This window comes from Neovison vison, chromosome 1 (genome assembly GCF_020171115.1).
Source record: "Neovison vison isolate M4711 chromosome 1, ASM_NN_V1, whole genome shotgun sequence".
In the NCBI taxonomy this organism is placed as follows: Eukaryota; Metazoa; Chordata; class Mammalia; order Carnivora; family Mustelidae; genus Neogale; species Neogale vison.
The window spans coordinates 140061334-140085331 of NC_058091.1; the positions used below are offsets into that span (position 1 = coordinate 140061334).

Genomic DNA, 23998 nt, shown 5'->3' on the forward strand with positions numbered 1-23998 from the left:
ATTTGACCAGTTTTTTCAAAAAGCCCACTTTTCAGCTTTGTTGATTCTACTGTTGGTTTTCTATTCATACACCTCTGTTCTAATCTTCATGCATCTTCTTTGAATTTATTACAATTCTGCTCTAATATTTATTATCTTTAAAAATCTTTTATTCTGATTTTTTTGACTTAAAAATCTTTTATCTATAAATACTTCTCTGTGAATCGCTAAAAAATACAGAAACCCTCCTCCCTTAAAAAAAAACCCTAACCACAGGGGTCCCTGGACGGCTTAATGAGAAGAACATCCAACTCTTGAGTCATGAGTTCAAGCCCCACGCTGGATGCAGAGATTACTTAAAAAAATAAAACCTGGGGCACCTGGGTGGCTCAGTGGGTTAAAGCCTCTGCCTTCGGCTCAGGTCATGATCCCAGTGTCCTGGGATCGAGCCCTGCATCGGGCTCTCTGCTCAGTGGGAAGCCTGCTTCCTCCTCTCTCTCTGCCTGCCTCTCTGCCTACTTGTGATCTGTCGGTCAAGTAAATAAATAAAATCTTAAAAAAAAATAAAATAAAACCTTAAAACAAAAACAAAACCAGAATATCACTATCACGGTGTAAAAAGTCAAATGATTCCTAAACAGTATCTGACAGCCCAGCCCCCGTGTCCAAATGTCTCGGACACACTGTCAGTTAATTCTGAGTCAGGCTGACAACAGTGCACACGTTTTCCTCTTTCTAGGTCATTTGCTCCTCTAGAGCTTCCCTTGCTAACAGAGTTCCTTTTGTGTCACTCAGCGTTCTCTTCTGTCCCCCGTAAACATGAGCAGTCAGATTCAAAGTCTTGATCAGATGTAGGTCCACAGAGGACTGGGAGTGAGGACAGAAGCCTCCATTAGGTGGTCTGTCTTTCACTGTTAGCCCAAATGTTTCCCTTGGGGTTTTTTACTCTTTACTATGAGATACATACATCCCTAAGAGTGGCTCTTGTTCTTTCCTTTTCTCGGTCAGTATTCATCTATAGAAACAGAGTAATAGGGAACAGAGCCTAGTTTTCCTCTCATATCATTTCAATTGCATCCCACAAGCACTGATGTATATACCAGTTTTCATTTTTCAATTCACACCACATGAGTCTCTAATGATCGGTTTCTAAGTAATCGCACTGTGGTCAGAAGGAACCTGTACTTATGACTACAGGATGTGCTGGGAGTGACTTTGTGGCCTGCTGGAAGGCAGCGCTTATAAATGGTCACCATGTTTGTAATCACTGCCCGGCAATTCTGGAGAGCAGCAAGGTAAGGATCTGCGCCCTTCCTGGGTGGGATCCTTACTCTGCTGCTTCTAGAGAGGAGCCTGCTTTGAAATTGTCCGTGCACTAGTCTGTCCTTTCTTCCCATGACTGTGTTCCCTCCTTGAGAAGCAGTTCCTGTCGACGGGAATTTCGAGATGAACTGGCTGAGAATGACTGCCAAATGGCCAACGGAGAGACCAGGGACGTGGAGAGCGTGGACGTGGGGGTGCCTGCGCCCTATCACACTGCTAGGGGACACAGGAAAATCCACCAGGGCAGCAAGGACAGAGCAGCATGCAGTCAGGACCTGTCGCTGCCTCTTCCACCCTTAAATCAGCTACGTTCAGTTTACATCTCAGGGATGTGACCTCCTGAAGAGAAATCCGGAAGACCCCACTAAAGGCTCAGGCGTGGGACAGTCACTGCAGTGCTGGGTGTGTTTCCTGGGGAGAGCGGAGAGGCTTGCGTGGACGCCCACACCAGGAACCGTGAGCCCAGGTCCCCTCCCATGCACACCCCAAGCCCTGAGACACGTCCCGGGAAGCAAGAGCCTCAGCAGGGTGCTCACGTTATGAACGTTCGGGGTGCTGAGGCTCCTCCGCAGGTGCCGAGCCTTGGTGGACAGCGCTTCCTTGACCGTGACCGCCTGCAAAGGTCAAAATAACACCCTCTGATGACAGACAGTATTATGTTTATTGTGGACAGTTTAGAAAATACAGAAAGACCCATCATTTCAAGCCCACGCTCCCTCCCGTAGCTAGAGAAGCTGGACTCTTACGGTACCACTAATTTCTTTTTCCTTAATCTACCAAAAACGCTTTCCATACCTAAACCCAGGAAAACTGCTGAACTAAGAACATTTATGTGGTAGATTTTATTTACAGAGGTAGACAGAGAAAGCGGAGAAGAAATAGCCCTAACGAGAGATCTCATTTGCAAAATGACCACCAACTTTTATGATGTGTTTTACTTGCGCCGCAATTCCGGCGGGACTTCCGCTAAGGGCAGGTCTTTCGAACCAATGCCGATCTCAGCCCTCTCGTTGCTCTTGACGCACTTTCTATGAACTTCATCTGCTGCTTCTACACATGACAATTCCCGTCTCAGTCTCGCACTGCCCAGTGAGTTAGCTTCAGCTGACTGTCCGGCTATTGTTGCAGAAGTTAACCCGGACCCCCCAAAATTAGGGGGACAGTAAGAGCATGTGGCTAAGCATATGGACACTGGATTCAAGCCTTCCTGGTTTGCCACCGACTTTGTACCAACTCCTTAGCGGTGTCGCCTCGGGCAGGCTAGCTAACTTCTGCTCGCCTCGATTTTCTCACTTCCAAAAGGGGATTTTAACAGTGTCTATCTCCCTCGAAGGGGCATTTTGAAGATTAAAGGAAAGAATATATCTAAATTACTTGGGCGCAGGTCTTAAGCAGAAGATGCTGAACAAAATGCAGATGTTATTTCCATTTTGCTATTTTGACACAGTAACTACTCCGAGGAGATTGCTACTCTCCTTCTCTGACAGATGCAGAGGGAAGGTGTTTGGTAAATAAATTCATCTTTGTCCACCCGGGGGGAGGCTGGTGCTCTCGCCCTCTGGTCCAGATGCTGCGGTAACTTGCCTGCCGGAGGCGTTCAAGGCTCAGAATGTTCTCCACCTGCAGCACGCCCCGCGTGTACTTCTCTATGTAGGTCTCCCCGTCTGACGTGCCTTCGTCCTCACTCCTTGCCGCCATGAGAGCCAGTGTCTCCCGGTCCTCAATCTCCTCGGTTGCCTGAAAGGACAAGAAAACAGTGACAATAGCTTTTTTTTTTTTAAATTATGATACTTTCACGTGAATCGTATTTTTATCCAAATTGTAGTGAGAAAATGATTTAGAAGTTCTAAGAATTAACACATTCTCCAGTACATCTATTTCAGTATTTTAAAAAAGTAATATATATATATATATATATTTACCTTTGGTATATTGGATACTATTTCATAGGTTACACCACAGGAATAAAATATATTCTTCAATGATATTCTCCTCTTCAGACTCTGCGTGAAGCTCTAGTAAGAAAGGAAAGCTGAATCAAGCGATGTGAAATACATTTAAATCATTTACCATCTTACAAGTTGTAGAAGCATAATTAAGTACTATGTTTTTGATACACATACGATATTCAGAAAAACAGAACTGAAAAATCCTGGTCTCTGATCCCGGAGGACAGCAGTGTCCATCTCTCATATGGGGATTAGATGACAGAATCTGTAGTCCATTCGGGGATTTGGGGTCCATTTTTTAATAAAGATTTATTTTTATTATTTTTTAAAAGAACTTATTTATGTATTTATTTATGAGAGTGCAAGCGAGCGCAAGCAGGGGGAAGGGGCAGAGGGAGAGGCAGAAGCAGGCTCCCCGATGAGCAGAGAGCCCAACGTGGGACTAGATCCCAGGACCCTGGGATCATGACCCGAGCGAAAGGCAGACGTTTAACTCACTGAGCCACCCAGGCGCCCCTATTTATTTATTTTAGGGAGAAGGACAGAGAGAGCGAGAGAGCGTTCGGGCACATAAGCAGGAGGGACAGGAGGAGAGATAATTTCAAGCAGAGCTGGACGTCAGCTGACTGTGCCACCCAGGCACCCTGTGATCTGACAGGGTTTAATCAATCTATCCTCACACGAGAGGAAACTGGAGGGTCCATTTTGCTGGCAGCACCTGCAGGATGAGATCTGGGGAAGCAGCAACGATTTATTTGGAACTGCCCCTCGTCCTGTTTTGTCATGAACCTGCTCGGACTTGGCACTTAGCCTTTTTCTTTTTCTTTCTTTCTTTCTTTCTTTTTTTTTTTTTTAAAGATTTTATTTATTTGTCAGAGAGAGAGAGGGAGAGAGAGCGAGCATAGGCAGGCAGAATGGCAGGCAGAGGCAGAGGGAGAAGCAGGCTCCCTGCGGAGCAAGGAGCCTGATGTGGGACTCGATCCCAGGACGCTGGGATCATGACCGGAGCCGAAGGCAGCTGCTTAACCAACTGCGCCACCCAGGCGTCCCGCACTTAGCCTTTTTCAAACAGTGCCATGTCAGAGCTCCACTGCCTCTTAGGATTACGGGGGTCAAAGTTGGCCAAGGAGGGACGTCTCTCGTGGGTGACATCTCCCTGTGCTGGCCTCATGCCCCCTCGTCGGGGGTCAACAGGAATCGGACTGTAACTTGGCTAGTGTGGTGGCAGCTCACACGCCCACTGTCTCAGCACCACAGAACACGACTTCATGATGGGGGAAGGAAGAAACTTCCAGCTCAGGTAGGCAACAGCAGAATCAGGCCCCGTTACTACCTGTTTGTTGTAAATATTGGCCGCAATCCGTTTTCGTAATACTAACTCCATAGCGGCCGGGTGGCTGAGCTGGACCGTGGTCTTCACTATTAGGTAAATCCTTTCGTTTTGCGGTGTGACCCTATTCAGGTGGACGGAATCATGCACGGAGGAGTCCCAGGAGGCGGTGGCTGAAACCTAAGGACAGGAGAAGAGTGGGGGACAGGGAAATACCCAGCTCAGGGGCTGCGGTTTGACATCCCAAACGAGAGCAAGAAGAGACGCGGCCCCACTGAATAATGTGTTTCTCATTCCTTTTTCTGAGCGAAAACACACACCCAACATTTTCAAGTCCCCAATCCTCTCCCCCAAAGCAGACCAGACATCTGACAGGAAGACAGGCCCGGAGGCAGGTGCACTCACCTGACGCCCAGGAACGGAATTGGGGGGGGGGTCAATTACCTCCTCATCACTGTGCTTGATGATGGGCAGGTAGAAAAACTGGCTGCCGTGCTCCTTGGGCAGGATGGAGTTCACGCCAGATGCGTGGGGGCCCACGAGCTGCTCGTTGGCACTGAGGTCATCGGCTGGCCAAGTCCAGGGCACAGAAACAGAAGTGGAAGGAAACGTCATTTTTTAACCAAGCACTGAATTCTTACAAATATGCTTTCCACAGATGATGTTTACACGTAACGCACTTTCATTTTTTTCTTTTCTTCCTTATCCCACAGTTGGAACAGAGATGCTAGTCCTCACTGCAGGTTTTATCCTTTCCAGAAACTACCGTGAGAGCCAAGAAGGCACCCTGTAAGTCTCAATAAAATGGACCAATGTACTCCATATGCAGTCCTAGGAGCAGAGATTTTCATGACAAAAACACAGCTGAGGCTCGGCGGTTAGACTCTGAGGTCAATTCCTTGTGTAACCTAGTGTCATGCTTATGTCCCACCTACACAACTTACACATGACCAGACATCTGAACAGCTCAATGATCAATCTGGAATCCAAGTTCCAAGCACTTGGGAGAAACACGGAGTTTATCTTCTTCCAAAGCCCTACGCCACTGGGATTCACAAATTTCCCTGCGTGCTCATCCAGCCGTCGCGTGTGTCCCTCCAATAACCGGGAGCCCAACACCTCAGGAGGCGCATGTCCTACTTCCGAGCTCTTCTTTCCAGGAAGAGCCAAAGTCACCCTCCCCGGGTCTTCCCTCCAAAAGACGGGTTTCCAGGCTGTGTTCGGAGGTTCCGGGGGCTGTGCAAAGAGCCTGCCTGAGCCTGCCCATCCCCCAACTTGGCAACTCGGCCTCTGTAGGTTCCATTTAAGATTTCATTCTGAAAATGGATTTTCCTGCTGAAATACATGGAAGACCATCATTCCTGGTAGGTTCAATCCAATCGCTACCACAAAGAACAATGAAGGGTTTACAGTGGAGCCATGTTCTGGCATTGGCGCTACTGGGGATGGGGAGCAAACAGCACTAATCAGAAATGCAGATTCCCAGGGCCCTGCAAAGCCTAAAGATTCGGAATCTCCAAGGGGGAATTACTTTCTCAGGTAATTCCTGTGTCCATTGGCGTCTCCTAACTGGAACTGATTTAACTTTTTTGTGTGTGTAGTTCTTAATCTCTCAGAACTCTCTTTTTAAGACTAAATATCCACTTCTCTCTTCTAGTGATGTTCCACGTCAAGGTTTATACATTTGGTTGGACTAAAAACGTCACCTAGATACAGCGTGTGAGTGATGAGAGAAGTCATTTCAGGAATCAAAATCAGGTGGGTCTGAAGAGATTCCAAACCTAAGTGACATGCGAGGGCCCTTGGACACTGGGGTCTGCTTACCATTCAAATCAAGGAAGAGAACCGGTATATGAGTTTCCATTCCAGGTGGTGGGACCCTAAATTTAAGAAGAAAATTTAATCATAACAAAATACATGTTGTACATCTTCTTCGATAACTGAACACTGCAGAGGTGTGGGAGTGGGAGAGAACCACTGGGGGGATAGAGAGTCTATTCATGAAATATTTGCACATTTCCTTCTTTAAGATTTTATTTGAGGGAGGGAGAGACAGAGAGCATGAGCAGGGTAAAGAACAGTCGGAGAGGGAGAAGCAGACACCCACTGAGCAGAGAGCCCGATGCGGGGCTCGATCCCAGGACCCTGAGATCATGACCTGAGCCAAAGGCAGAGGCTTAATGGACTGAGCCACCCAGGCACCCCTATTTGCACATCTCTTGATGTCCCTTATGAGAATTATGTGACTTCCATAAAGAACTACCAGGTATATAAATCAAATGGAATTAACTGAAACAAAGATTATTTGACAGCTTTTTAGAAATAGTCCTAGTGATGGGAAAAAGGGAAGGGACGCTATTTAAGAGTGGAGACAGGGCACAAGATCAGAACAGAGGAAGTAAACAAAAAAGACAACACTGAGGGGCACCTGGGTGGCTCAGTGGGTTAAGCCGCTGCCTTCGGCTCAGGTCATGATCTCAGGGTCCTGGGATCGAGTCCCGCATCGGGCTCTTGCTCAGCAGGGAGCCTGCTTCCCTCTCTCTCTCTGCCTGCCTGTCCATCTACTTGTGATTTCTCTGTCAAATAAATACATAAAATCTTAAAAAAAAAAAAAAAAAAAAAGACAACACTGAGAAAGCTTAAAGCAAGAGAGAATGAAAGGCATATTAAAGGAGGAAGGGTTGTCTACAAAAAAGACCAAAGCAGTGTTTTATCAAAAACTGGCCTGGGTGGCTCAGTGGGTTAAGCCGCTGCCTTTGGCTCGGGTCATGATCTCAGGGTCCTGGGATCGAGTCCCGCATCGGGCTCTCTGCTCAGCAGGGAGCCTGCTTCCCCCTGTGTCTCTCTGCCTGCCTCTGCCTACTTGTGATCTCTCTCTCTCTCTGTGTCAAATAAATAAATAAAATAAAATCTTTAAAAAAAAAAACAAAAAACAAAACTGGCCTGTATAAATTTGAGTCACCTGGGGGGAGGGGGTGTGTGGTGGCTCTGGAAAATGAGAAGTCCTGGGCTCATAACTCCTCTTGTGAATCAAAATAACGGGGGACAGGACCCAGGTCTCCACATTTTACAAACAGTCAAGATGACCTGAAGTTTGGAAATGGCGCAAATGAAAGTGACTAGGGTAAAGAGAAGCACTGTCTGGACAGGACCTCAGCGAGCAAACAAGACTGGGAATAAGGGGGCAGTCTGCAACCAGGGAGCTGGCAGGCAGATGGCGTGGGTGCCCTGTAGGACTTCGGGACAGCGGGAGAATCTGCAGGGACAAACATCAGGTTTCAAATTATGTGCCTGCAAATTCACATTTTCTGGTTTCAAAGTATTATCAACTCAATTAGACTTCCCCTTATCATTCATTATGGACACAACATCGCTGATGTTTCCACGTGTACCCTAAAGAGACTACCTGGGCACGTACACCCTCTGTTACAAGCAGTCTGATTTCTCCTAAATGCCTACGACATATTGTGATAAGAGGGAGAATGAGAGTAAGCAGCAGCAGCAGCAGCAGCAGTTACCACCTAACAAAGGGTGTTTTAATATAGTAGCTCTAATCCTTTCAACAGTACCAAAAACAAGGCTCCATTTTTTTGATTAAGAATAAAGACTCGGGGGAGGGGGGGTGTCTGGATGGCTCAGTGAGTTAAGCATCTGCATTCAGCTCAGGTCATGATTTCAGGGTCCAGGGTTCAAGACCCTCTCCCTCTGTTCCTCCCCACTGCTCGTGCTCTCTTTCTCTCTCAAATAAATAAAATCTTAAAAAAAAAAAAAAAAGCCTCAGAGAAGTTAATGACATTCAGCACTTGAAGAGCTGCAGCTGGAAACCAAATCGGGACCTGTGTGACTCCCGAGCCTAGGGCGCCGTGCCGTCACTGATGAACACCGGGATAGCCAGATAATCCGTGGACTGACCACAGTTAATTTAGTGCTGGGACCTGACCACGCTAGTGACCAAACTGAAAAAGAAAGCATACTCTAAGAAGAAAGCATGTTTTCTCCCCCTTCCAAGATGACTTTGGAAACACCCTTCTTTTAAGGCAAAATAAGAGGATTTCTGGAGATGAGGAAACCTTGTCCAAGTTGCTTGTGCGGAGAAACTGAGGTGCTCCCCGGCCTCCTGGGAGAGGAAGCTGGCTGCCGTCGGGGAGGAAAAGGGGAGGGCAGCACGGGGCATGGCTGGTCTTTCCCTGAGCAGCTCACGACACTCCCCACGGACTGTGCCAGTCCTGCAAAGTCCCCCCATGACTCCGTCGGGCCACTCACCAGTGGGCGGGCGCCCCGGGGACCCCGCTGCCCGGTGCGGGCACCAGAACGGCGTTTCTCTCCTCGGTCAGCCCCACCCACTGCTCCACAAGCCGGGCTTCCCGCTCCACGTCGTCCTCCGTCTTCTCTGCAGGACGAAACGAGGGGATGAGCACCAAGACCGGGGGAAAGACAACTTCCAGATTATAATGAATGGGTTTTCACTTGGTGACATCCCAAGGGGCCTGACCATCCATGATGTTCTGAAAGAGGATGGGAGGCTTCGAAGTTCCAGCCTGAGCCCTTGACGAGCTCAGAGCAGCTCCGGCTCTCACCTGGCGGCCCTCCGGGCAGCGACATGGGAAGAGCAGGACGGGGATGAGAACACGGGTTATGTTTCCTGATTCTGTACTCTGGGAAGTTATTCGACAGACCAGTCTGGGCTTCCTGATCAAAGAGGGCCTCTACTAGCCAAGTCCACTCTATTCGCTTCTTGGAAAGATCCAGTGCCATAAAGGACGTGACACTGCTTTATAAACCTCGACGCCACCACACAGAGGATTAAAACATGCCACACACCACTCTGTAAAACTAACTTTATTGTCCTTTACGTTCCTGACGAAAGAGAGCGTGTGGAACATATTCTGAAACCCTCTGATTCATAACTGCGCCCTGGAGCTATCTGGGTGCAGTCAGAGCGAGTTTCCACGAGGCGGCTGAGCACCCAGAATGCTGAACCGAGATGTTTTACTGAGGGGGCAGCTTCTGCTAGCTTCTCCCTGAAACGCATGAACATTTATCACGTGTCCTTTGATGCAGGACCCACCACAATGCACGGGTCATCACGCCGGGGTGAGAGACTACGGGTTTGCAGGACACACGTCTCCCCCGGAGCCCCGGCTGCCGGCAGCATTAGCATACCAGCAAAGCCCCTGCAGCTGCGCGGCCATGAGGGGAGCCGCAGGCCTGCCTGTACCCCCCTACAGGAGCTGGGTGCTGACCGGCCACGTGGGACCCTAGAGCGGCCGGCAGTCCCAGTCCGGAGCCCGGAATGCCTCACACTGTTACACGTCGGTTCTGACTGCATCTGCATTCATCAGAACAGAATGCAGGTCTAACGTCATGGTTCATGTAGAGGCTTATGAACGTTTCTTACTTTCCAATTCAATACGGTGTCAAAGGCGTCACGACGATCTGTAATTGCTACGAGGTCAGAACACAGCGGCAGTACTGTCCGACCGAGGGGAGGAAACAACCTGCCGTCACGGTCTAGAAGGGGAAAAGCCACTCCCAGGGAAGAGCGTAATCTCGCGTACCTTTTTTATTGCTGACTTTTTTAATTTGCTCATCTAAGTACTCTCGTCGTTTGATGAGTGCGTCAGACCACCTCTCTCTCACGCAGTTTAAGTCTTCTTCCTGACACCGGGGAGGGAAAACATTTTCCTGTAGAATACATAGATGACTCTTTCTTTCTTTTTCTTTTTTTTTTTAAACAAAGATGTTTACATGGATCAGGAAAGTTTTCATTAGGGAAGGCCATTGAACACTGCTGTGCGATTAATATGCAAGAAAGCAAAGGGGCCTCAGAAACACAGCATGCTGATCAAGGAACCCATTACTCAGAAATCAGAGCCCCTGGATTGCCAAAAGGATAATTATACTTAAAAGCAAGAGAAGCTCAAACTATTCCAGCTGTGGGATGATTCTTAAATGGTGTGTGTGTGTGTGTGTGTGTGTGTTTCAATTAGAGCTATTCACTTGAAGGACGTGTGATTCTAAGCAGAAGGACACCATGAACAGAGCCTAAATCACAGACCAGCAAATGGAATGGAAAAAAGAAAACAGGCATTTTCATAGTTCATCGTTCAATGGCCTCAAAACATGTATCTTCTGAAATGCAAAGAACAGATGAGCAGAGAACCTTTCACACTGGCTGCAGAGATTTTCCCGCCCGACCACGACCATAAGGGTCACCAAAAATCTCCCATGCAAACACCCAGCATGCAGTCAGCCATGCTTGAAGAAGCAGCCATTGGGGACTCTCTCTGCAACCATGAACGACGTGGCGGGAAGCGCACAGACAGCAGCAAGACATGAGTTAACGGCATCGCTGAGATCCAAGGGGAGACTGGGACGTCCCCTGAAGTTTGCTTTCATTTGCTTGTTTTCTTTCTTAGTAGAGTTACGAGGGAAAGAAACCCATCAATTCTACTCAAAATGCTCTCTAATGTGCCTAATTCCAGGCTAACCCTTAAGATGTGACATGAAGAGCAGACGGCAGAGGACTTCTGAGGCTCTATCTACAACGTCCCCACAGTACACATTCAGGAAGGCACCCGGGAAAACTGTGGAGAATCGGTACAAAGACTGGGGACAGAACCCAGAACACTTCACCTTGATTTCCTGCCTTGCCTGTTCCTATCCCCCCACATTCCATGACAGCAGGCCAGCCAGTGCTGACTAGGTATAAGTTCACAGGTGCCTTTTAAAAAAAAATCTAAATTTCCATAAAGAAAAGGCTGAGGGGACACCTGGGTGGCTCAGTTGGTTAAGCAGCTGCCTTCGGCTCAGGTCATGATCCCAGCGTCCTGGGATCGAGTCCCACATCGGGCTCCTTGCTCGGCAGGGAGCCTGCTTCTCCCTCTGTCTCTGCCTGCCACTCTGTCTGCCTGTGCTCGCTCTCCCTCTCTCTCTCTGACAAATAAAAATAAAATCTTTAAAAAAAAAAAAGAAAAGGCTGAGACTTAAATTCTCCAAGTTATGGATAATTAAGCTGCATCCTAATGAGAGAAGGAAGCTGGCTAACCCCAACTAAACTGTGTGCGTGAAATGTTTTCAATATCCTATCCAGCAAGAGACTTTTAAACTAAAACCCTGTATTGGAATAATCCTACTCTCTTGGACATGAGGCACAAAATGTAGTTTTGCATAGAAAAGACAAGGTCTGACTTAAGGATTATGGATCAGTAATTCCCCGGTTTTAAACATCGTTAACTGAATACAGTGATAACGGTCTTGCTTCGCAAGTCTTTACAAGCCGATTTGAGACAGCACAGCAGCGAGGCAGTCTGATCACACAGTTCGAACGGACAGAGAAATCTGGCCAGAGTACTGGATCCCTGATTATGTTTAAAGCAAATCCAAAGCGAGGGAAAGACTGCACATTCTTGCTCGATGGTCCTGCTTCCTCCTCCCTGCCCTCTGCTTTGCGGGTGCTGGCCATTAGCAGTAGCTTGTGCCCCATGCCACAGAAGGACAGCAGCAGTGATACCTGGTAACTATCCATATCACCGCCATCCTCATCATCTCTCTGGTAGGAAAAAAATAAACACAAAGGACATGCATTTTGTTTCTCGAACAGCACACGGGTAATTCTTTATGCGTAACACACACATTACAATGGACAGCACACGTATCACTACCAAAATAAAACATTTACATGAACCACAAGAAAGGTTTAGTGGATTTATTAATTTACCTGTCTCTAATGAAGAATTTAAGTTTGGTGTTGTTATGGGTTTTTTGGGGGGCACATTTTAATTAGTTTATTTTTTAAATAAACATATATTTTTATCCCCAGGGGTACAGGTCTGTGAATCGCCAGGTTTACACATTTCACAGGACTCACCATAGCACATACTCTCCCCAATGTCCATAACCCCACCCCCCTTCTCCCAATGCCCCTCCCCCCAGCAACCCTCAGTTTGTTTTGTGAGATTAAGAGTCACTTATGGTTTGTCTCCCACCAATCCCATCTTGTTTCATTCATTCTTCTCCTACCCCCTTAACCCCCCATGTTGCCTCTCCACTTCCTCATATCAGGGAGATCATATGGTAGCTGTCTTTCCGACTGGCTTATTTCGCTAAGCATGATACCCTCTAGCTCCATCCTGTTATGTTTTTAATAAAGAAAACCATTAAAAAAAAAACAACACCCGCAAACTCTTCTCTGGGACTCGGAATCAGCCTCACGGGACCAGGTCTTACCCTATCGTTACGCATTTTGGGGTGGGTTACCTGAGATGTGGGAAGTACTCAGAAAGACAAAATGGCGGAACTAGACTCTACTGCCCAACCTCTTAGTTTAGCCGTGAGGCAGCCAGGGCCCTGAAGGATGATCACACAAATTGTGACAGGGTCAGGACTGGAAGCCAGGCTGCTAGTCGCCCCACTCAGCGTCCTTTCCCCCGGCACCGCACCACATGCACTGAGGGAATCCTCACAGGCAAAAGCCCCCTGGGAGCCTGAGTCTAGTCACAGACAGGGTTCCTCAGCGGACAACTGTCTCAAGAGCACAGCCCGCCATGCTGGATCTTGGATCCACTGTTGTCCACTACTGGTTATGTTAGCATCAAACCAACCAGCGGAGAAAAATCAGAACTGTCCTAAACCCATGGCAAGAGTTTACAACAATTGCATAAAGTAACAATTTTGGCAAAAAACATTTGGCAAAACAAAATCACCATGTTGAAAATAAAAAGGACTGAGTTAGGACAAGTTTCCCAAGACAGAAGAATAAAAAAAATTCCCACTGGTAGGGAATAACCATCTCTAGGGAGGCAGGTTCCATACAAATGAACGCTGGCCCATGTAATAATTGTCTTTCGTTTCTTCCACAGTTATTGGAGGGTTACTATTCTAAAAGGCAGTGAAGTGGTCTAGTCATAAAAAGACAAACTTTTTTAAGCGCCTTAAAAATATAATTACCTTACTCTCATATGTAAGTATACTTCAATATATACTGCTTTTAGAAAGTGCTCTAAAAATACAGTTAAATGTATTCTCTGTATAGACTTCAAAAATCCACTTTTTAAAAAAAAGCTTGGGGGGCGCCTGGGTGGCTCAGTGGGTTAAGCCGCTGCCTTCGGCTCAGGTCATGATCTCAGGGTCCTGGGTCCTGTGATCGAGTCCCGCATCGGGCTCTCTGCTCGGCAGGGAGCCTGCTTCCTCCTCTCTCTCTCTGCCTGCCTCTCTGCCTACTTGTAATCTCTCTCTGTCAAATAAATAAATAAAATCTTTAAAAAAAAAAAAAAAAAGCTTGGGACACACTGTTATCATTTGAATAACTAACTTACTAAATGCATGCCTAATATGGAAGTAATTTTTCTTTTTTTCTTTAAGACTTTATTTTTTAAGTAATCTCTATATGCAATGTGGGGTTCAAACTCATGACCCTGAGGTCAGGGTCCCATGCTCTACTGACTGAGCCAGCCAGATGCCCCCTGAAGTAATTTTTCTTAACTTAGTCCCCATATTATTGAATAAAGTACAAGTAGCTCAAATTTATCATTATTATTTTTTAGACTAAGGAGATCCTCCAAGCAAAGACTAAGGAGAACCAGCCTGAGCTTTCACGATGTGTAACTTGTGAAATCAGCATAGTCTGGACTGGTGTGAGCTATGGCATCAGAATATTTCTCAAGTATTTATGTCAACAAAGTAAGTTCTGGACGGGACCTTGAGCATGAATGCAAAGAAAATTAAAAGCTTTAAAATAGTCACAATTTAGGGAGCACCTGGGTGGCTCAGTTGGTCAAGCATCTGACTCTTGATTTCAGCTCAGGTCATGATCTCAGGGTTGTGGGATCGAGCCCCACATCGGGCTCGGCACTCAGCAGGGCGTCTATCTACTTTTCTTCCCCCTCTGCTCTCTCTCTCTCCAAAATAAATAAATCTTTAAAAAATCTTTATAAAAAAATGAGCCAATTTTTATATTGATTGTTTTTAAGTAGGTTCCATGCCCATTGTGGATCTCCACATGGAGCCCAACATGGGGCCTGAAATCACAGCCCTGACATGAGATCAGAGTTGACATCCAGGGTAAGCCGCCCAACTGACTGAGCCACCTGGGTGCCCTGAAACAGTCATAGTTTCAATCTGCACGACTGGTACTGTGTTCTTTAAAGAGCATTTAGCACTGGGGAAGCACAAATTTTGACAAAAACCAGTTTCAACTCAGGATGTAGAGCAGTTTTAAAAGCACAAATAATCCATCCTCATAAGGTTCCTCAAATGGGAACATGTAGTCAGTTGAGGATCCCTGCTTTATAGGTCATGACTTAGGGCTCAAATTCAAAGTTCGAAGATCGGAGATTTATGAAGCCCCAAAATTTTAGTATAGCCTGGGATCTCAGGGAATTATTAAGTCTACTTCATCATTCTGGAGAAGTGAGGAGGGGTACTAGAGGTTTGCATTATCCCAACGAGGTAACCAGGAGGGCCGTGCTAGACTGAAGAATCCAAGTCCCCTTGGCTCTAGGCTGGTGACCTTTCTCCCAGGCCCTGCAGCCACCCCCAAAGCTGACGGCCGAGGAGGGACTGAGCTGGGATGAGAACCCACACAGCCCAACTGCCTACTCCACACATGAGGAAGAGTCTAGCGGAGAAGTCGCCCCTAAACCAGCAGACTGTCCTCATGCCTTCCTTCCTACTATCCCTGGCTCTGAGAACCAGGTTCAATTCTGGCCTGGGGGGGGACAGGGAAGGCACTTTGCCAGAACTGTGCCTTCCTAAGGGCTTGTGGGCCAAGCCGGTGTTCCTCCTGGCTTTCAGGAAGTCTTTGCCTGAATGCCAGGGAGTGCAAGGAAACCAAGACAGAAGATGAATCATTCTCAAGACGGGCTGGGCCTCTGCCCAGACTCCACAGAGAAACGTCACAACGGGGAGTGCCCCCTCCCTCGTGTGGCAGGGAGGGAGGCAGAGATCGGTGGGCCGATTCCTCCCAGTCCCTAATTCATACCTGACCCTAATTCATACCAGTGACCTGGGGGCTCAGCAGGAAGCACATGCCTTCTTTTAGGTCCCTGCGGACAAGTTCCTAATCTTAAAGCTGATTCTCACGGAGCAATGAAGAGCCGGGACTGGTAACATGAACATCAATTCTTTGATGTTTTCACCTTTCACGGTTTACCAACAGTTACTTATTTATTTAAAAAAATAATCTCTACACCCAATATGGGGCTCAAACTCACGACCCCAAGATCAAGAGTCACAGGCGCCTCCCACTGCGCCATCCAATCTTCTGAGAACAGAAGATTTAGTAAAAGAGGGCTTAATGGACAAAAATGATCATGAGGACAACTTTTAAATGAAACATGAAAAAGAAAGCTTTCACAGGAACATTTAACTCTGCCAGCGTACGGGGGCAGTTTTGTATTCGCGAGAGCCGATGGGGCCAGGCGGACGTGCCAAATCCCCCCCCTTATCTGCTGGAAAATGGAATCTGCCAGAAGCAGATGAGTAACACGGCACCCATATGCGTGTTTACACATAAAATTAGTATTCATCGACGCTAAGCTAGCAGTCTTTCAAATCTCATAAAAAAGGCCATGGGTGGAAATGTGAAGGGAGGCTGCCCATCGCAAGGTCAAGTCAAGGAGTGCTGTCACACTCCCCGAAGGTCTGCGTCCCCGGCCACTGGCTGCCTTTACCCTGCATTAACCGGGCCTCGCTGCCGAGTACCTCAATCCGCGGGTCTCACCTGGTAACTGTCCAGCCCTCTTTGCAGCTTGGTGGACCTGGCAGTGACGCAGCCGATGGAGACAGACAGGATGGCTTCGACCATGAGCGGCAGTGTCCCGGAATGCTGCACGGGTTTCACCGTGACCTGCACCCTCCGGGAATGACCCTGCAGAGGGCGGGGGCGTCGGTGGGGGGAGGGTGGGCAGGACGCACCAGGGGGCGCCAGGAATGGGAATGGCAAGAAGGGGATGGGGGCAGAGGGTCAAGGAAGAGAGAACCAGGGAGCACAGAAGCCCGTAATTAGAAAACTTCCAGAAAGGGTGCGCGAGAGTGGGACAACGAGAAAACACGGAACAAACCAAACCGCGCCCAGCACCTGTCTGAGCTGGAAGATGCCGCCCGTGTTGACGTCTTTGGCCTGGTGGAGCTCCACGGACGCGTACTCCCCCAGCTCGTTCAGCTCCAGAATGGAGATCCACATCTCTATTCGCCGTGTCACCTCGTTCCACCTGCAAAACCACGTCCCAGTGGACGACGATGTCACTGCCCAGCGATGTTTTGAGCCACAGGAATGAGCCGCCATCCCCTGAGCTCTTCCTACGGGCTGGGCCTCGTGCTGTCACGTCCGTCTATTTAACTCTCAAAACAACCGTGTGGTAGAAGTCTTTCCTCTTCATTTTTTTAAAGATTCTATTTATTTATTTGACAGGCAAGAGATCACAAGTAGGCAGAGAGGCAAGCAGAGAGAGAGGGGGAAGCAGGCTCCCTGCTGAGCAGAGAGCCCGATGCGGGGCTCGATCCGAGGACCCTGGGATCATGACCTGGGCCTAAGGCAGAGGTTTTAACCCACTGAGTCACCCAGGCGTCGTCCTCTTTACTTTACTGAGGTAAACATGTATTCAGTGAAATGTCCACATTTCAAGTGGAGTTGGACGAGCTGTGAAAAGGCACACCGCTCTGTCACTGCCCCGTCGTCTGCTCTGGAAGTTTGCTCATGCCCCGTCCCATTCATTACCCACAGCAGCCCCCAGCAGCCCTACAGCCAGGAATTAGTTCTGCCTATTCCAGAAATTCACAGAGAGGGAATCACTAGCGTGTACTCTTTTAGGTCTGACCTTTCTGGTTCAGTTGATGTTTTTGCAGTTCATTCAAATGGGTTTCCACAGTCCTTTTCCTTGTTATCAGAGCCGAGTAATATTTGTTACATGACCAGTAGTACCATTTGTTTATCAAACGTTCTCACACGTTTGGGTTTTGGCAGTGTGGGAATATTACAAGAACTGCCACGAACATCTGTGAACAAGTCTATTTATGGACTTATATTTTCATTTTTCTTGGGGAAATAGCCAGGAGTAGACTGCTAGGTCACGGAAGAGGCAGAGGATTGAATGTCCAAGAAAGTATCCTCCTGGGCAGGAAGATGGGGCAAATTCCCAAGAAGAGGAAGCTTGTGGCCAACGGCATGTTCAAAGCTCGAAGGAACGAGTTTCTCCCTCAGGAGTTGGCTGAGCACGCCCACCCTGGAGCTGAGGTACGAGTTATAGGAACTGGCACAGAAATCATGATCTTGGCCGCCAGATGTACAAAGCCTTTGGTGAAAAGGGTTGGTGGATCTGAGAGCCGACTGGGGTGGTTCAGCAGACGTCTGACTTCCCCGAGGGCAGTGGAGCGCTTTATGCTAAAAAGCTGGCCACGGGAGGTCTGTGTGCTGACACCCGGGCCAGGTCTCTGAGTGACCAGCTCCCAGGAGACCCTGCTGTGCGGAGGGCCGGCCCCCGGTGCACAGTGCTTCATCGTGAAGAGTGGGGCCAAAGAACAGTAAGAACAGTGAGGGTCTGGTGTCCGGGAAACTCTGAGGACAGAGGGCTGTGGCCGGGCTGATGGTTCTACTGGGAACCCTATAACCTGCTGCTCAGACGGGCTGTGCCAGGCATCAAAGCAAAGATCGTGCTTCCCTGGGACCCAAGGACGAGACGGGCCCTTAGAGGTCTCTGTGTCACCATGTGAGCACTGGGACCCCAACAATGAGACACTGCTCCCCACCTCCGCCGTGGAACAGAAGGGCGGGAAGCCGGAGCACCTGCCATGCCCAAGCCTGTTCGCGCAGCACAGCATGGGCTCCCTGGCAGCCGGACCCCGAGTCCAAGTACTGCTCTATAAAGACTTTTATAAAATCTTCCAAAAAGGAAGGAAAAAAGGAAAACTATCCTACTGGGTTCTTTTTTTCTTTCTATAAGCTTTACAGTTTTATTTCACACGTAAGGTTCTGATACAACTCAAAATACACTTCATGTATCGTGCAAATCTAAGGTCAAGGCTAGTTTTGACCCAGGCAGACAGGAGGTTGTTTCCGTCCGGTTTGTTGAAAAGACTCCCCTTCCCGCAACAAACACCCTCCATGCCCTTTCATCGTTCCCATCTTGCCGAGGAGGAGACAGGCTGGGGACTCCTCCTCTTACCCTCTGGGCTCGTGCCAGTCTCGAGCCCGCGTCCGCTCGGTCAAGTACACACCTGTCATGCAGCGTTCTCGTCTTTGCATGGAGAGAGTCAACTTCCCAGATGGAGCTGCCGTTCCCCGCACAGCGGTGGCCCCACACCTCAATGGCCAGGGCTCCATCGGACAGGAACTCCAGGAGCTCCTCCGTCACAGTCACCACGTAGTCCTGGGGCAAGCGGGAGCAAGGGAAGGGCAACGAGAGTCACGCACTGAGCGGTCTGCGACATTTCCCTTCTACCTCTCCGTGGGGTAGGGACCCGCTCTGGAGGTGGTTTTCCTTTTTTTTTTTTTTTTTTTTTTACCAATTTATTTATTTTCAGAAAAACAGTATTCATTATTTTTTCACCACACCCAGTGCTCCATGCAAGCCGTGCCCTCTATAATACCCACCACCTGGTACCCCAACCTCCCACCCCCCCGCCACTTCAAACCCCTCAGATTGTTCTTCAGAGTGGAGGAGGTGGTTTTTCTGATCCCAACCTGAAAACCACCTGTGCTGCTGCAAAGACCCGGAACACTGGCTCTTCAGACTAGCAAGGAAGAAGGGACTGGACGCAACCCTGTTGTTGAATCAGGGTAGACACTGACAGGAGCGTCCTGTCCCGCATCCCAGTGCCTGGGAGGTGCGGAAGCGAGTCCGTGTCCCCCACATCTGGTTCCTTGCCGTTCTGCAAGACCACTCAGACCACCCGCCGCCGCAGACTAATCAGCACATCCCAAAAAAGAATGTCTGATTGCTCCTTGCTATGGCTTGGGAGACCAAGAACAGAATTAAGTTTCCTGTGATTATCTTCATGATTCTGTGCTCTCGCTCTCAAACCCGCCCGCCCCAGCTCCTCGTCACAAAACGCAGGCAGAGGAGCACGAGGAAAAGAAGGCTGAGCGGATGGAGGAGTATGGAAGCACCCTACGGAAGCACCAGAACAAAGCGGCAGGTGGGGGACCCAGCTGAGGGTCTTTCCAGCAACATCTTCGTGATGTCTCTGGTGAAGACGATGCTGCAGCTCTCATTTCTGGAAAGATCCATGCTCTACTGATTTAACATTTTACTACTTATCTTCTCACTTATTGTATTCGGAGATAGAGCCAGAATTTTAGAAGGAAAACAAACTAATGATCCATTAGGACCATCTATACATCTTATTGATGAAAACGCCCCAAAGTCACACAGTGAATCAAGGTCCCAGTGACTCCAGGTCTCTGCGACTAGCATTTGTCAAACCAGTGGTTAATTAGAATGTACTTAAAATTCAGGGTTCATCCTTCCACAGGAATAGCTTTGTGGACCCAAAGAAAGATGGGGACTGCTTAGAAGAGTATTTAGGCAACAATAACCAAAAAATAATTAATAAGGATTTTGAGAAACAGACTTGGTGAATATAGGTGAAAGAAAAAAAAAGTGGATCATTTGTTTTCAGAAAAAGAGACTCGACAGTCTTTTACCTATGTGAAATCTGATAGGTGCAGAGCCAGAAAGAAAAAGCACAATTTCCAAAGGAAGGGGTCTGGGAACCTGGGAAGGATTGTGCAAGGAAAAATAAAATTACAACAGAAGGTAGCATGTGTCTGTCAGAAACAACCTGTGGGCTGTCTGACGTAAAAACCAGGAAGGTGACTGATGGGTCACATGAGGGGGCCAACCAAAAGCCACCAAAAATTCACCTTGTCTATTGACATTTTCTTTAGAAACTCACATGGTGCCTTAGAATGAGATGCTAAGTGTGCTATCCCACATTCCAAAGAGTGAGAAGAGGTTCATATACATTAAAGGGTATAATTCTGCAATATACATAAAATGACCATATTTTTTATTAAAAAACAAAACAAAACAACCTTTCTGAAGACGTTAGGCATGCATGACGGCAAGAGACTGTATCTACGCCCGTTGCTGTGTGAACATCACACACAGATAAAAGTCGGAGGGCACAGAAAAAAGTTTATCTAAATAGGTACAAACTATCATAAGTTGTTACACCTCTACGGCCCAAGACTTCAATGAGAGGCCTTTCAGATTTTATTTTAAACACTTCCCATCTCAATTTGTATTGAAGCACATTTTGAGGTTAAAAAGTGCAACAGACATATTACATTTATTAAACATTCTTGTGGGGCAGCTTCTAAGGTACAAGAAGAGTTCTGAACGGCCCCAGGTCCCTTGTCTCCATGTAGCCCATCTTGTAACAGCGCCCATACCTTACAGTGAGAGAAGGTCACGGTGTACTGGGCGTCCCGGGACTGAGGGGAAGGCACCTCGGGGTCCACCACCGGGGCCGCCACTGTAGATTCGCACTGGTCCCAGAATGTGTATTGACAGAAGACAAAATTTGAGAGGTTTAAGGGAAGCCCAGTTGCCTCTTTAATTTTTACCTAAAGAGATAAAAATAAAAAGCAAAATAATTCTGATAAAGACATTACCCAATGCATGCTTCCTTCAAGTATTTCTATTTTAAGAGTCAGAGACGAGGGGCGCCTGCGTGGCTCAGTGGGTTAAGCTGCTGCCTTCGGCTCAGGTCATGATCTCAGGGTCCTGGGATCGAGCCCCACATCGGGCTCTCTGCTCAGCGGGGAGCCTGCTTCCTCCTCCCTCTCTGCCTGCCTCTCTGCCTACTTGTGATCTCTATCTGTCAAATAAAATAAATAAAATCTTAAAAAAAAAAAAAAGAGTCAGAGACGAAATACATAAATCGGTTATTCGTTTGACATCTGAAAACATCTGGCACGTGAAGGGTCCCGCTTATCATCAGTCTATACCTCGACCGTCACGACGGCATGTGAGCCCGGGCACAAAGGCACACAGCCTCGCAGATGTTCCTAGTGGCTGAGTCTCTGACAGATGCTACCTTTACTGGAAAAGCATGATTCACTGAACAGTATGCGCTTCCTGCTCGCCAAAGGCACATGGACTTTTAAAATTTCATCCCCTGGCATCAAAAAGTGCGCTCTACTTCTGGAGAAAGGACTGCCTGCCGCTGTATTTATGGCCACAAAGCGTAACATTTACGACGCTCCAGGAGAAACTCCCAAGATGTTCTGTCGAACTGCTGCGGGTGACGCAGGCCCTCACGGCGCCTGCCCGCCCACCCCGTCCTCTCACCCGGCAGGTGAGCTTCCTGACTCGGTGGATGACCTCCCCGCTGCTGTCCACGACCTCAAGGCTCCCGCCTTCGCTGGAGTTCTCCGAAGAGTCATCCTCCACCACGCGCTCCGGGACGGTCCCCGTCACGCGCATCACTTCCACGTGGAGACGCCCGGCAACCTGCAGCAGGGACCAGAGAGCCTGTGGGTTAACGGCGTCCCGTGGCACTAGCCTGACCGAGGACAGACAGCACGCCCCCAGATCCCCGGGCCACTGCTCCGGGACAGCTCTGGTGGCGGGACGCTCACCCCTTCCGCAGCCAGTCCGTTCCATCAGCTGCCCGAACTATCAGCCTGCCTGACTCAGAGCCAAACTCACCTCTCTGCCACCTCCCTTCTAGAGTCATCTTCATGCTCATCCCTCTATACAGAAGGACGTAAAGGCAGCTATCATGTTCTACCCGGAGTGGCTTATCTTACTTCATATATATTCATTCATTTACTCTGCTATCAAACACCTGCCCCGTGGGAATCTGGGGACAAATGGCACAGAGATATGTGCAAGTTGTCATTGGTTAAATCGATCCAGGAACCAACCGTGTGCCAGGAACTGCACGCAGCACAACCTTCACAACAGTAAGCCAGAAGGCACGGCCGCCCGGCTCCTGGAGCGTTTGCTCTCCTGGGAGCAGAGCACGGGTATGGGACTCACTCCGGGAGCAGGGGAGAGGCGGGCTCCACGGGATGAGAGCCATCCCAGGAGGAACGAAAAACACAAGGACAAAGTTATAAGGAGACCCTTCTTTAAAAATGCTCCTCCCTCCCCCAAAGGCTTAACATGTCCTCAATATCCTGGTGGTCCTCTGGGTAGGTTCTAGATGAGCCGCGTCCCCCTTGCCGCTGGGTGCACGGTACTGAGTTAAAGGACAAGGATTATCCTGCACTTGGCATCCTCCAGGGCTATAACTGGCCCAGCTTCTTTCATTACACAGGGTAAGGTTGCAGCGGCCGGAGCTGTGAAGGTGACACGTTCTGCGGGTGCTGCTGTCGTCTTAAATAGTAAGGCTCTTTTTTAAAGGTAGTCGAACCCAACTTCCACTGGCAGCGGAGACCTGAGGAATTCGTCGATGGTCTTGAACGAGTGAGACCAATATGGAGGAAGCCGTTCAAGGAGGGGGAATGAGAAAAATTGGTTTGAAGACAATGGTTCTCAAGATTTTTTTTTCAGTGGTTTTTGAGGATCTACTACATTTTTAGTGAAATGCAGAGGGACGAAAGCCTCACCCAGACCCTGGCGTAAGAAGCCCCGACTAAGGGCAGAGTCACTGCACTCCTTTGCCACAAGAGCTATGGCCATTTTTCACATGGGAGAAAGCACCTCCAGCCCTCTGGTCTTCTAGAGCAGAACGTCCCCGGGGCAGGGGGTAGGGGGGCTACCACACGCGGCACATGAGCTGTGCACGTACACAGCCGGGAACCTGGGCTCTGTTTCCTGGGTCACTGTGGGCAGAATGGCATCCCAGGCCACAGGCTGCCCTAAGGACCACAAGCAATAACTAAGTATTTCAAGTGTGTACGTTACGGAAAGGCAAGTGACAAAACAGTGTTGTTGCTAAATTTAAAATAAAAATATCAGTTGATGATAAACGGATAAAAATAAAAAAGTGTGAACTTGACTATTTTTCTAGAATGTTTTAGGCCTACACTGAGGTTAATACAAGTAAATAACAGAAATGGGAACCATTTTGTTTTCTTTTGTATTTTAGAAGATGTTAAGCTTGTTTTCCTGGAATACTTTAGATTTCAAAATAACGCTCCCAAGTTGTATCTTGTGAAGACCACGTAGGGGCCGGGGAGGAATTTGAGTTTATTACAAACATAAGACATCAAGGGAGATAAACGGGGATGGAGCGGACTCTGGTTTCCCAAGGATTTCTAACTTGATTAAAACAAAGAAAAAAAACTTGTGAACCATAAATTTTTTAAAAAGTTAGAATACTCTTACATGATTTTAATCTTGTAATCTTAAAAAAAAAGATTTAATTTTGATAGTTTCTATTAATAAGAGCAGAGAAGAATGTGATCCTGACTATTCACTGTAGTTTCCTGATCTGCTTCAAGAGCATAACTTAAATTGGATTC

General features: G+C 48.1%; 1 protein-coding gene and 1 pseudogene across 7 annotated transcripts in view; one reads left to right on the forward strand and one right to left on the reverse strand.

The window, feature by feature from the left end:
- The window catches only part of KIF13A (kinesin family member 13A), a 207169-nt gene that overhangs the window by 15603 nt on the left and 167568 nt on the right, over positions 1-23998 (reverse strand). For 5 of the 7 annotated variants that reach the window (XM_044259487.1, XM_044259513.1, XM_044259478.1 and 2 more), the window contains 14 exons: positions 21876-22037; positions 20975-21148; positions 18796-18947; positions 16661-16793; positions 16304-16450; positions 12095-12133; positions 10140-10239; positions 8845-8971; positions 6406-6461; positions 5026-5150; positions 4585-4761; positions 3225-3317; positions 2887-3039; positions 1839-1916 (listed from right to left, as the gene is read on the reverse strand). In XM_044259487.1, coding sequence (XP_044115422.1) covers positions 1839-1916; positions 2887-3039; positions 3225-3317; positions 4585-4761; positions 5026-5150; positions 6406-6461; positions 8845-8971; positions 10140-10239; positions 12095-12133; positions 16304-16450; positions 16661-16793; positions 18796-18947; positions 20975-21148; positions 21876-22037 — 1716 coding nt within the window. The remainder of the gene's footprint in view (positions 1-1838; positions 1917-2886; positions 3040-3224; positions 3318-4584; positions 4762-5025; positions 5151-6405; positions 6462-8844; positions 8972-10139; positions 10240-12094; positions 12134-16303; positions 16451-16660; positions 16794-18795; positions 18948-20974; positions 21149-21875; positions 22038-23998) is intronic. The other 2 variants (XM_044259521.1, XM_044259496.1) reach the window with 1 other exon arrangement.
- LOC122895767 lies at positions 17705-18554 on the forward strand (annotated as a pseudogene).